General features: G+C 37.3%; 1 protein-coding gene across 1 annotated transcript; it reads left to right on the forward strand.

The window, feature by feature from the left end:
- Positions 1-544: 544 nt before the first annotated feature.
- On the forward strand, positions 545-12,264 carry RST1 (ARM repeat superfamily protein). Its single transcript, XM_089050359.1, has 25 exons — positions 545-1,091; positions 1,388-1,669; positions 1,803-1,886; positions 1,972-2,248; positions 2,428-2,678; positions 3,000-3,180; positions 3,320-3,507; positions 3,635-3,735; positions 3,827-3,902; positions 4,397-4,528; positions 4,614-4,695; positions 5,110-5,182; positions 5,572-5,740; positions 5,943-6,073; positions 6,211-6,302; positions 6,768-6,859; positions 6,930-7,145; positions 7,250-7,327; positions 8,043-8,225; positions 8,356-9,252; positions 9,346-9,642; positions 10,232-10,891; positions 11,181-11,331; positions 11,546-11,664; positions 11,834-12,264. Exons 1-25 carry the CDS (start codon positions 699-701, stop codon positions 12,197-12,199), a joined length of 5,571 nt encoding a protein of 1,856 aa, XP_088906485.1. The 5' UTR covers positions 545-698; the 3' UTR covers positions 12,200-12,264.
- Positions 12,265-14,510: the final 2,246 nt, after the last annotated feature.

Genomic DNA, 14,510 nt, shown 5'->3' on the forward strand with positions numbered 1-14,510 from the left:
TGTAATCTCAATTACAAGTTAGATTAGTTAATGTAATTTTATCTTATAGATATTGGCCAAAATAAAAAAAAAAATCTTGTCATATGAATCTTATCAAAAAAAAAAAAAAAAAAAATTGTGTCATTTGAATTTCAATTTCCACTTAAATTATCAAATAATTTTTTTAAAAATAGTATGATCCGATGTTATCCGAAATAACACCAAACACAGTATAACTTAGTGAGACTATTTATCCGAAACAACACCAAACGCCTGATAATATTTTGGATAAACAGTCAGTACTCTCCGGAACTGATTAATACTATCCGACAAAAATTAATCAGTACAGTCCGATGTACCAAACGAGCCCTAACAGTATTGCCGTCCGGCTATTCCTCAAAATAGAATATCTTAAAAGTATAGCCGGCCGGCTATACTGCATAAATATTATTTCTTAAAAGTACATCCCAACAAAGGTATTGGGACATGTTTTCAGAAAATGAGGGTTTGTTAAGAAAAATACTGGGCGCCAACTTGCACGAATGAGCCCTGGCACAACTGGGCTGGACTGCGTTAGTAAAAGATTCAGCAGATTCAAACCGTACGGGCCGAAAATCAACCACATATCTGCGACGTCGTATCACTTTACGCGCCACCGCTTATTCATCTTCCCTGAAACGGTAACTTGCTCTCTCTCTCTCTCTCATCTCTCTCTCTCTATGGACTCGTACACTCCCTTGCTGGAGAAAACCCGGGTTCCTCAACCGTCGCTCCAAAAATACGCCGTAATCTCAATCTTCTTGAGGCTCCGATCCGCCCCGAAGTATTTGGACTCCGAGTCTGAACCCGGAAGAGAAGCCATTTCTCAGTGCCTCCACTCCACCTCCCCAGCTGTTGTTGACCAATCGGTTCGTGAGCTATGCAGCCTCGTGACGGACTCCAAAATAGATATCTCTCGCGGGTTACTAGAGCTCCAGTCCGCACTCGAAGGATCCGGCCCGAAGTTCGTCGACCTTTTCGTCAAAGGTTTGGGGTATCTAGTTCGGTTAGGGTTTCAGAGGAGCAATGGCAAGTGGTCGTTCAGTGCCACGGAGACTCACCCCTTTGTTAAGGTAAAAGGAAAATAATGGTTCTTATTTAGACTCTGTTTGGTTGAACAGAAATGATGAATGGCATTGTATGGAAATTGGATAACAGGAATTGTACTGCGGAATGAAATTTTGAACAAAACGGTCTAGTGTAATTTGAATTCAGTTTCGAAAATAATGGGGTGTTGCACGTTTGATACAACCAAACTTAGTAGTATAATTTGAATGTTGATTTTGTTGAATGATTTGAATATTATAAGAATGTAGGTAAATGAATGGAGAGTTTGAATCTTGATTCGGTGTGTGTTGATGGTTGACAGGTTCTGTCATGCCGACCCGACGCTGAGTCTGAACTTGTGCAGCAAGTTTTATTGTTTATGGCACATAATAAGCAGTTGGGAATGGTGGAAGTATGTGAATTCTTAAGATCCTTCTTAAATTATTCAATCTTAAGGGTACCTTTTTCGGACACTTCATCCCTGTTCGCAAGGCATCTAATATCATCGATGGCCTCTCTTTGTTGCTCAATTCCTCTCGAGGCAATGCCTGTCCTTAAAATGTTAACAGACTGTCTTCCATTTGTTCCGCACAAGAATTCACAAGTGAGTAGGCTTATTCTGCTTCTACTGTATCGTGGTTGGGGGGGAATAATTTAAATTTTGTGGGGGAGATGGGGTGTGATAACTGTTTCGACTTGGCTTGATGCTACTTAGGTTATTTCTTGATAATTCTCAGGATTTTAGGAATTTCATATATTTTGCGGAATGTATGGTGGATGCATATACAGTGGTTCTGAGGCATTTGGCTGGAACTGGATCGGTATATTCTTAGCCTCTCTCTTTGGTCGTGTTTTTTTCCCCCTGGAATTAATGATAAAATCATTTTGTCCTGTCCTTGTTGGCAGCTGATTGCTGAGGCTCATCTCTGTGGTTTGGAACTGTTTGAGAAAATTCTTTCAATTTCTTCAGCTGCTCAAATGCACTCTGGTTTGATTGAGCCCATAATTGAACTGTCCAAGCACTTATTGTTTGCCCAGAAAGATATTGGGTTGCATTATGTGCCTAAATTATCATCAGCTATGCTTACCTTATTTATTATCCTCGTTCAGTCAGAGCTTGAGCATGAACAACTTTCTACATTGAAACTTCTCCACCTTCTCTTGAAGTGGAAGTACGGAAATGGTATGCTCAAATTTTATTTTATTTACAATTTGATAATCTCTACATTTATGCAATTTTGTGAAAGGTGTTGGTGTCTCTAAGAATCTGTTACAAATTGTTAGTCTGTTTTCTTACTACTTCTATACCATCATGATGCTCTACTGCTTTTTGCTTATATAAAATTTTATTTGCTCTTGTAGAATATGTTGTTGACAGAACAGCATGTGTTCTGAGTGAGGAGCTTTTATTCATATTTCCTGTCATTAGCCTACTGTCGTCTCCTTCTAAGTATGTCAAAGGAGCAGCTACAGATTTGCTTGCCATGTTAGAAAAGCTCTTAGTAACAGTTTTGATAGCACCAACGCATAAACCAAGCAAAGAAGCAGGATATCCATCCCTAAGCACACCTGGATCTATTGTTTTTAGAATCTTACGGCATCTATGGTTTCAGGTGTAGTTACTTTTTTTTCTTCTCATATCCGAAATTCTTTTGTTTGTTAAAATAAGGGTGTTTTAATCTTCTTGCAAAATCGAAGTATCCTGTGGCTATTTATCTTAGAGTTGTGTGAATGTGTTCTATGTTTTCAATTCATAGTTATTCGTTCTTGCAGGAGTCTAAGTTTGTAAACTGTTCTTAAAAGAAGTAAGAAAATAGTATTTGTCCGTATTGCATGTAGATTGACATTATTTTTACGGTTCTAATAGAAACCTGCAACTCTTTTCTAGCAAAGGATGATTGGGTTTTATAAAATATCAATTTTCTGCTTTTCAGGATCCTTATTCATCGTCCAGTTTCTTCTTAAATTTTGCTTCTAGTGGTAAAACTGATGGCAAAGAGATTCATGACGTATCAAGATCTTGGGCTTCTGAACTACGAGAGTACACTTTATGGATTGTTGAGAGACGAAAGTCCTCCCTACCTCTGTCTCAGCCTCAAGAAAGATTCATAACTGGTAAATGCTTAGAAAGCACCTGCATTTCCCTGAGTTCCTAAGCATGCAGTAACTGGTAGTTGATTGATTTGGTGCATTTGTTTAAAAGTTTATTTCATTTGCATCATATTCACGTATTCCCCACTATGTGTTCTTGCAGGAATGCCCTTGTTACTCTGTGCCATTTCTGGTGTTTTAGTGATGCATCAGTCACTGGGGAGCACTGCTCTAGAGTCTTTGGCTGCTATTGCTACTATGGATCCTAAAGTGGGAGCTCAACTATTGCTGGCTATCCTATTTTACAATAACATGTTCACTAGAAAAGATATAAGTTGCTGTACTATGTTGGTAAGTTTTCATTTTGTATCCTATATTCCTTATGTCTTATTACAATTTCAAGGCATACTTGCTTTTCTGTGTGGATCTTCCTTTTTCTCAATTTTTTCTTAATTACTTCATTGAACTGTTCCGGCAGCCAAAACTTTTGACAATGCTTCCAGCTCTTGCTTCACACTCTATGATGATTCCTCTTGTAGTTCAGACTATCTTACCAATGCTTCAGAAGGATGCCAAACCGTATGTACTATGTACTATTCTGGAATTTTATATTTTTTTAATAAAGAAATTTTAATTTTTATCATTTTGAAATCCTTCATTTGATGTTCAGAACTTTATATGCGACAGCCATTCGTTTACTTTGTCAGACGTGGGAGACCAATGACCGTGCCTTTGGAAGTTTGCAGGTAAGATTCTAGTTGTGATGTTTCTTATGTTCCTAGTACATCTATCAACTTGAGAGTTAATGTTCCTAGTCCATCCTATCCTGGTTTGGAATTTGGGCCTCTCTGATGCTTCCCAGAATAAACTTATTTATTTCAAACTTGTATGTAAAATTCCAACTCTTATGTCTGGAGAGTTAACCTGATTAAAATCTAACGGCTCTCTACAAATATCCCGAGTCTGGTTGCATGGCTGGACATTAGGATACATGTAGTGGACTGTGGATTACCTTAGAAAGAAGTCTGTTGAAAACATGGCGGGCTTAAAAAAGGAGTACTAAGTTGAAGTGGAAATGATAGTATGATTCAGATAATTTGATCCTTGGATTTAATACTGAATCCTTGACTTAGGAGAAATATCCAAGATGCTTGCTTCTTATTCTGTTGCCTTGCTGTTTCCCCTTTTTTATTGTTGATTTGTTCTTCTGTATCTTGCATTGCTTCTTCTCAACATTTAGGGAGTGTTGCTTCCAAAGGGGTTCACTGAATTAAAGTCTGAGAGAAATATATGCATCAGTATGGCCGCATCAATTCGGGATGTTTGTAGAAAAAATCCTGATAGGGGTGTGGACCTCATCTTGTCTGTTTCGGTATGGTTTCTCTGGAAGCTTTTTTTTCTTTGTTTTCTCTATACATTCAGTTATAAGGTGTCTTCTTTTTGCTTTGAATCAACAGTCTTGCATTGAGAACAAAGATCCTGTAATTCAAGCTCTTGGTTTTCAAAGTCTTGCCCATCTATGTGAAGCTGACGTAATTGGTAATCCTGTTGTCTATTAACTTATTTGGGATCCTTATGGTGGAAGACTGGGTCAGATATCATAACCTGTAATTCCACTTAACTTAGAGCATGATTTTTTTTGTTATAATCAATTTGGCTTTGTTTTTTGCAATTAATGAGTGGAAACTATTTTTTGCCGGAAAAGTAAGAAAATTGTAGGAGGGGGGTCTAAGGAAAGAAGGAGATGACCGATTTTCCCTCTTTAAGATTTGCACCAACTAAACGTACGATTGGGTTTAAGGGTCATATTTTAAAGTTCAGAGGCTAGTATGAGATATGACCTAAAGTTCAGGGGCTCTAGTGAAATTTACCCATTTAAAACTATTTTTTCTTTTTCAAATGAGTTACTGTACAGTGTAGTGAGAGTAAATTCTATTCACATCTCCTCTTCAGATTTTTATACAGCCTGGGATGTCATCGCCAAGCATGTTCTGGATTATCGTGAAGACACAATTCTTGCTCATAGGTAAGCCTGCCTAAGTATGAAGTGCTAGTTTACATTGTGCGGGCCTGCTTGACTATAGCATAAAGCACCTAATTGTTGCCAGCACTACTTTTTTTGGAAAGTTAAGGCTGGAGGTTGAGTTCAACTCATAGAGGGATTTCCTGGTGTTTTGCAACCTAGACGAAATTGACCGGATATACCTGAGTGTTGGGAGTGTTTGTGACAATATTACCTCAGTGACTACCTGTTTATTTTATTTATTCGAATGTTAAAACTGGTTATGTTCTTTAGTTCTGCCTTTTTATTTTTGCATATACATGGTTAAAATTTTGATAATCTTCAAGAGTATTTCAATTATCTCTTGAAATTTAAAGATACTCAAGAGTCCTTTAATTTATGCTTAATGGCAGCATTTGCCTTCTTCTGAGGTGGGGTGCAATTGATGCTGAAGCATATCCTGAGGCCTCAAAGAATGTCTTGCAAATCTTGTGGAGTGTTAGCATCTCTGGTCACCCTGGTCTGGAGTCACAATGGGCCAAGGCAAGGGCCTCTTCCTTAGAGGCCTTAGCCCAATATGAGGTAAATTTTCAGGACGGCTGCAACCTATGTATTAACCTTGTCCCAGTTTTGATGACCGCTCTTTGCTTGACCAGGTTGTCATAAATCTTGTGATTTATTTGCTTTGTTGGACACTTGTCTAATATTAGCATCTTTTTTATATATTTTCTTTTTGGCATACTCCTTACACGTTTTTCTTTATGTTATGTATATGTCTTCCTAGATATCACATATTGAACAGAACATTCAAGATTTCAAGAAAAGGACCACAGAGTTGCTTTTCTCTGAAACAAATATTACTGTACTGAGGGCCATGGAAGAACTTCAAGTCAAGATCATAACATATGAGCACCTGTAAGCAATACATTTCTCTCTCTAATCCTTCTCTTGTCAATTCTTTTCTCTAGTCCTTAATTTCCTTTACATGCTGAAATTAAAATTGTAGTAAACATTTTAATTAGTATTGAGAACATTATGTTTATATGGTTTAGCACAAGGCGAAGATTGGTTAAAGAGAAAAGGGTTTCAGGAAGTAAGATCGAGAAGCTGCTGGATGTGTTTCCTCAGGTGATCTTTTCTTCAGGTATTAAGAGATTGGTGTCTTAGACGTGGTTTGTAAAGAGAAACTGGTGGACCCGTGCAAACATTTGCACACACAAATCCTGGTTACTTTTCTTGATTGTTCAGTAAAGAGAAGGTCAAACTTACTTTAACTGATACTCTTTTTGGACACATTTTGAAAGGAAAATTGTGTTAAAAGAGATACAAAATGAATACAGTTGGTATCAGAGAGAGAGAGAGAGAGAGAGAGAGAGGACTTGAAGTTTCAAAACTCAACTGAAAGGTTTATATAGCATGAAATTCATGTGTAAGGGACTTTACGTTTCCTTTCTTTTCATTACTGAATGCTGATTTTAGTTTTGTAGATGATTACTTCTTTTCATTAAATCCATGTCCTGAGAAGTGATTAAGTTATTGTTGATAGTGATTTATCAAACTTAATTATCTTTGGGGTTGAGGCTCTGAGCATATGAAAGTTCATTTGTAGGGAAAAGAAGTGACACTAAAGAGTTACCTGGTGCGGCCCTGCTATGTCTTTCTTTCACTCCTAAAGATGTAAACACCTTAGGGACATCAAAGGTAAGATAGTTGAAAATTAGTATTATTCTTCTCTTTACTGTGCTTCAAATCTTCATTATTTTGTGTATAGGGATTGCGGGATGTACATGCTGGATATGAGAAGGCATTGTTGGAAATAGCTTCATCTCTTCAGCTCTCAAGAAATATTTTTATTGCCCTTATTTCACTGCAATCATGGAAGTCCTTTGTGCGGCGTTGGGTGAGGGCAGATGTCTTGTCCTTTGATCCCAAAGTGCCATCTGTCCTCGTGGATAAAACCGCTAAAGCTGCTAGTGACATTCTGAAGGTTCACTGTCTTGTTTTCATTTAATTGTACAGAATTTACCCTCTAGATATCTGAGCCTGTGCTGAAATTTCCTCCTTTTCTTTTTTTCTTTGTCTAATGTGTAGAGTATGATAAAAGCAGCTGAAGAGGCTATTCCTAGATCTGCTGAAAACATTGCACTAGCTATTGGTGCACTTTGTGTGGTAAGAGTTCTATGTTGTGTGATATTTTATGTAAACTTCATAATCTGAATGCTTTGCATATTTTGTGTTTACTGTTAGAAGATGTATGATATGGTACCATCCAGTTTTAACTTTATCAATTATCTTTGATTTCCATTGGATGGAAAAGTTTGTTGGAATCTATTCTGCCCTGTTTACCTTGGGCATTTTTGGCATTATTTGAAGAAAACATCGTATCATTTTCTTTTCAATATTGATTTTTGCTTACACAGGTAGTATTTTGAGCATCGATTCATTGGTTTCATGACTCGTGAATAGCTAGAATCCTGCTAACTTTTTTTTAAAAAAACGTAAAAACATTATTAAAAAAAGGAACAAAACCCAATATGCAAAGTATACTAGAGAAACACCTTGAGAAACTATGACCTGATATTACAATGATCTAAAGAACTTGAAGGGAAAAAAGAAAAAAAGAAAAGAAACAGGAGTGACAAATAGACAGCATTATCCAACTAGAAAAATGATCTCAGAAACTGAAGCTTCAACTTAGTCAGTGAAGTTCTGACTCAAATAGCAACAAAAGAGGAAAAATAATTTACTCAGTGAAGTTCAAGGCTCTCCACGGTCTGATATATTCTCTCTTGCAGGTTTAACTTTTATAATTTGTAATGTCTCTATACTAGGTCTTACATGCTTTACTCATCCTTAAATTTTGGCTATGGTTGCTGTTTGTTAGGTCTTGCCTCCATCTGCTCACGCTGTTAAATCAGATGCCTCAAAATTTCTGTTGAATTGGTTGGTCCAGCATGAACATGAACACCGCAAATGGTCTGCTGCGATTTCTCTTGGATTGATCTCAAGTTGCCTACATGTAACAGATCATAAGCAAAAGTTTGAGAATATCACTGGACTTGTTGAGGTTTGTAAATTTCTATTTGACATTCTCAATTCTTTTTTTTTTTCTTTCTTATTTATTCTTCGAAAAGCTGGTGTTGATCTCCCCCTTTTTCCTTGCCCATGTTTTTTTCACTCATAGTGCTTGCTTTCAGGTTATGTGTAGTAGCAATAGCACCCTTGTCAGAGGAGCCTGTGGGCTTGCCTTGGGTTTTTCTTGTCAAGATCTTCTTACCAGGGTTGATGCTGGTGATAATTCTGACATGGACAAAGAAACAGGCAAGATGACGGAAGCAGACTTGCTTGGTATGATCGTTAAGGCATTATCACTCATGATGGGTCAGCTCACTCAGTTGCCATCTGATGTTATGGAAAGTCTATCTGCCTACTTTCCACCTAACACATTTGGTGTAGATATGAATATAACTGCTGAACTGTCACATGAGAACTCTGATGACTCTCTCGAAGATATATGGGGTGTTGCTGGACTTGTTCTTGGTTTGGCAAGTTCTGTTGGTGCACTGTACAGAGCTGGGGCACATGATGCTGTTCTCAAGATAAAAGACTTGATCATTTCATGGATTCCACATATGACTACACCAGTTCAAAGGTCTCGGTCTTTTAGTGGGGTTTCTGAGATAGTTTTATCAGTAGGATCCTGTCTTGCACTTCCCATTGTAGTCGAATTCTGCCAAAGATTAGAACTGATGGATGATAATGAAGTACGCCATTTAGTGAATGGCTACAGGGAGCTCATTTCTGAATTATTGTCTGTCAAAAAATCTGGCACCTTCTATCACAGCTTACTTATGGCATCTTGTATAGGAGCAGGAAACCTCATAGCCTGCATACTGAATGGAGGATTGCATTCTCTTGAAGTTGAACATGTAAAAGGTCTACTGGAATTGTTCAGAAAATGTTATTCGAATCCTTATCCTCCTTTAGTCCATTTGAGTGGAATGCTTGGAGTTGTTAATGCTATGGGAGCAGGTGCTGGGATCCTGGTTGACATGTATCCTCCAACCTCAATGCAGACAGCTTATGAACACAAGGTAGTTATATTTTTCTATTTTAAGAAAGCGTATACAAGTTTTTGTTATTTTGTTCTTGTTCTGGTTCATTATACTCTTGTTTCTGCTGAACAGGAATCTCGATATCTCATGGGCCCTCTACTTTCTAGTCCTACTTGCGAGCAGCATTTGACGTCATTGATGCAGGATATATTTCTGGTTGCACAGAATTCTGATGACCATCAATTACAACAATATGCTGCATGGGCAGTTTCGTTTCTTCGAAATCATCTGTTCTCCAAGGAAGTTTGCAATTTTGACAATAGTATCAATAGCGATGGAGGTGGTTCAAAATCAGTTTCTCAAAGTTTTGCAGATGACAGTTCAGTTCTGAAGCTTTCTTCATGGCTGATGCATCTCAATTCTGCCGAGGTACATCTCTTGCTACCGGTTTTGTAGCGGTCCACAAGTGTGCTTTTTCTTTCCTTTTTGGTGGATAACAGACATGATTACTTGTGACAAAACTGACATCAATTTTTTCACCGTTGAAGTGTTGATATAACTATTACATTTATTCTCTCATATACCTTGATATGAAGAAATCAATAAATAGGGGCATATGAATTCTTATATTCACATTTGAAGATCTGTTCTGATTTTACACCTGAGATGTCAAATTTTCATATATTGCTTAGTGTGATTACTTTTATGAAGGAATAAGATTATGCTTGAAGTATGGGAAATCAAGTAATAAAACACATCAAGAATTGAACGAAAGAGAAAAGATTGGTCATATGCAGTGTAGATCACCAAACTTACAAGTTACATGTATGGATAAATAATATATCATAACTCATAAGTACCACATTGGCCAATAGATCAAACTTTTGTGGCCTACAGCATGGATATTCATTTTTCCTCTTCCTTTTGTGCCAGTTGTGCACACACACACACAAAAGATTTTGTTCTTTGTTTATTTTCCCGTATGGGTCTTTCTAATATATTGAATTTTTAAATTCAGACAGGTAGTGTCGCTCACGTTGGCACTGTAATAACTGTGATAAGGTGCCTTTCACAAGCTCCTCGGTTGCCGACCTTGGATTGGGGTACGATCATCAGACGCTGCATGAGATATGAGGCTCAGGTTGCTGAGTTGTTTCCAACAGAATCATCTCTTGAAAAAGGAACCCTAAGGGAGGAATGTGTAGAGTTCTCATTGGCTCATGCCAATAAATTTGATCAGCTCCTAAGTTTCCTGGATGAGCTGTCCGACTTGTCCAGATTCAGAACTCTTGAGTTGAAGCTGCAATCTTGTCTTCTGGATCATCTTGTAGACCTCATTAAAGTATATTCAGGTTCCAGGCTTGAGAAACTATTTGATGATGTGCGTAGCTACTTCTCTTCTGTTACTTCATATCAATCACATGGCACTGATGAGACAAGCTTATTACGGATTTCATGCTGGAAGGGTTTCTATCAGTGTTTAGATGAAGCTTCTCTTGACTCTCTTGAGTACATATCCCACATAGAAAAGGGCATGGAGGTGCTCTTTTCCTTGATGCCTGCAATGCAATTGCCTGCCATTGGAGGAGTAGGTCAGTTGCGTACTGTAGAGGAGTGGTCTGAGGCAGTTAGATGCTTTAGGAAGGCTCGGAAAAGTTGGTTGTTGGATTTCCTGCAGGTACTATAGATAATTAGTAATATCTGCTTTTATTAGTATGCGGTTCCCTACGGAAACTCTTATTATAGTTTGTTGTTTGATGAATATGCTGATAATAAGAATGAGTTGCAACTTGCAGCCTTTAGAAAATCCTATGATATTTCTTCTGTTGCTATACAAACTAAGTAGGAGTTAAATCAAGAAAGTTATAGGGCTCTATCAATATGTCAATGCAGGTTGATTTATGTTGAAAACCACTAAGATACAAACGCTTTAGTTGAACCTAATGGCGCACCTAATGTCCTTACAGGTTTCCCAGGAGGACCTGCAACAAAGAGATGGTCAGCTTATTGAAGTTCTGAAAAAGGTTCAAACCAAAGCTAAGCTTGTTAGGATTGGTTCCATCCCATTGACTGAGCTGGGAAGGCTAAAAGCTTGGATATTGAACACAGAATCAAATGGTTAGGATCTTTCTAATTATATGTATATAATTTTTAAATGGTAATAAATGGTTAGTCAAAACATAACAAAATAAAATGGATGTATCGTGAAAGGTTTGCTCGATGCAACAGTGCTTAATAGAATAGGAGTTGCCGTTACTGGTATTTGAAAGCATCTCTAGTATGATAATTTCTTACAATGCTGCTGGTGCCTTTGAACTTTACATATTTGCAGGTATGTGGGATGCGCTCGTTGATGTTGTAGCAGCTTTGCAACATGCAGACGGAAGTGTCAAAAGACAGTGGCTTGTTGATGCAGTTGAAATTAGCTGTGTATCTAGCTATCCTTCCATGGTAGGTGATAACACGTTTTGTAGAGTGAATGGCATACCCCTACTACTGTGATGTTGCCTTCCCTTGAAATTCTAATGAAATTCATGCGAATTATTAACCATTTTCCTTGTTTGCCAGCTCGAATTTCTGTGTCTTTTCTCTATTAAAAATTAACCTTATTCTCCTACAGGCATTGCAATTTCTTGGGTTGCTATCTGGTAGCTGGAGCAAATACATGCCTCTTCTGATTCTGGACCAACTTACTGTGCTGAGCGATTTACCAGTCACCCTTTCCTCTCTCCTCTCAGACTCTAGTTGGGGAGGAGTTGCGGAATTTGTCGTTCCTTCTCTGTTTGCATCGACAGAACGCATTTACAACTGGGCTATACATATCGCACGGTGTGAGGATATGCCCCCTGACATGCAACCCATTGATAAAAGTGAGAATTCCATGGCTGTATTCTTATTGAGAGTGATGCATTGTACCTGTGTGTCTTTGAAGGATTACTTGTCTCTGGAGAAACAGCTTAAGCTTGCCAATATGGTGGTTGCTTGACATACTTACCAGCTGTATAAATGAAGAAAAAAAAGACAGTTATCTGAAGCTTCTCTTTTATGACAGTTATCATCTACATCTGCTTCCATCCTTCACTAAATTGATAATTGGGACCAAGCTCTAAAATATCGATAACATTATATTATCAACGAAATATTGAGCAAATTATCCTTTTTTTTCGGGTCTAGGATATTTTGGAACATATTCATACACATAGTATAATTATCGATAATATCGAGGATAATATTGGAAAATATCGACGTTGGCAACATATGGCGAAAATATCGTGATAAATATTGAAAATATAGAAAATATCACTATATGGACAACGTTAATCAATCTCGAATCCATATGAGTGACATGTTAACAATTACATGCAAAATTATTTTGAGGATTTATCATTTGATGACTATTCTTCACAATACATGTATTCAACACATAGAGATGATGAAGACAATAACAAAATTGAACTTCATAGGAACTCTATGTTGTATTAAAAGCATCCACAGGGGGGTGTGTATTTTCAAGAGTATAAAGCCATTTTTACATCTCCTTTACACCTCCATGGGGTGTAAATATGTTTTTTGCTCCAATGGGAAACGATGTAAATCCAAAGATGCATATTCGATTTGTTTGTGATAATTCTTTTTTGTGTGTGTGTTTTTTTGTATGTTTTAACTTTTAAAAATTAATTTTGTGCGTGTTAGATTTATTTTATTTTTCCAAATAAATGGACCTAAAAAAATTTAAATTTGGAAAACATATGATTTTACCTACAAACTAGTATAAAAATATCTATGTAGAAATCTGGGCCATTGGAAGTGCAATGTAAATTGCATGAAATTTAGGCCTTCCATTTTGAATTCCAATCCTTCTCTTTCCTTTTTTCTCTTGTGGGTCCCGCCTGCAAAGGATGTAAAAAAAGATGCAAATGTGCATCTAATTTTACATCTCAATGGTGGGAGTGTATTTTTACAACAATTTACATCTTCTCATTGGAGATGATTTCGGCGACGAAGGATGCATATTTAACATACACCCCCTTATACACTCTCCCATTGTGGATGCTCTAAGTTACTCATATATCTTAAGCAGTAATTGTCAAGTTATTACAATATTCAACTATACCTCTCTCCATTTAAAAAAAAATTAAACTAAGTTATTACAATATTGTAATGGTTAAGCAGTAATTGTCAAGTTATTACAATATTCAACCAATTCAATACACAACTATACCTCCAAGGTCACATCAGTGCTTAACCATTTAGTTTAAATTTAGTAAACTTTTAGAAACCAAAAAAAAAATTTGAGAGGAAAAAAAATCCGTATCAGTTGAGCCGGCGTCTCTGCATGAAGAACCGGTTGAAATTAGCCACAAGTAAAAGCAAACAATCAAAACTTTCGCAATTTATTTTTTAGGAAAAAGTTTCACACTTTAACAAAAGGATCTGGAAGAACTTGGTCTTGTACAGCAGAAAGTGAAAGGGAGTGTTGGAATAGGGGCAAGTAGTAGTTAGACGACGGGTCGTTGTCCTCCTTAGCTCTCTCAGCTCGTCATGCACTCGAAGTGCAACCTGAAGTCAAAACATGAAAGATCTTCTAAAATGGAGCGATTTGGTTTGGCATGTTTATTAATCTGTAATCATTAAAAAAAATAAAATAAAATTGTAATCAGATGAGATGAGGAGAAATTGATTAAGGATGAATTGATGAGGAGTTTGATTGAGGAGGAGTTAGAATCTTGATTCCCATTTGTTGACACCATGTTAACCTTACCTTCCCTCTTAAGCAAATCCCACCAATTAAGGGACAGCCCATTGCTTGTCCTATGTCACATCCCACTAAACAAAGAGTAGCTAGCCATGCCCCCTCATATGTCTTCTGAAGGCCCAAGACCCCAAATGAAGGGGGGTCATGCCAAGTGTACCAGTCATCAATTAACCTTGTCTACTCCAACTTGGACTATAAAAGGGAGCTCACCACCTCCTAGCCAGGGGATTAGCTGCTACTTCTTCACTTCTCCAAGAGCTGTCCAAAAGGCTCTCCCAAGCTTTCTATTTTCTCTTCTACTAGAACTCTCAAGCCTCTCTCCCCATATCTCTCTCATGTACAATGTAATTTCCATATTCAAATATAAATACAAAGCTATAAGCTATAGTGGATGTAGCCCCATTATGGGTAAACCACTCAAACACTTGTATTATGTGTGTGATTATGTCTTAATCCATTAGGTACAAATTCGCCCGTTAACAATATTGAAGTTGTTTGCTAAACTATCTAGAACTGGGGTAGGAATGGTAGTTGATTCCTT

This window comes from Prunus mume, linkage group LG4 (genome assembly GCF_029339155.1).
Source record: "Prunus mume cultivar Tortuosa linkage group LG4, ASM2933915v1, whole genome shotgun sequence".
NCBI lineage: Eukaryota > Viridiplantae > Streptophyta > Magnoliopsida > Rosales > Rosaceae > Prunus > Prunus mume.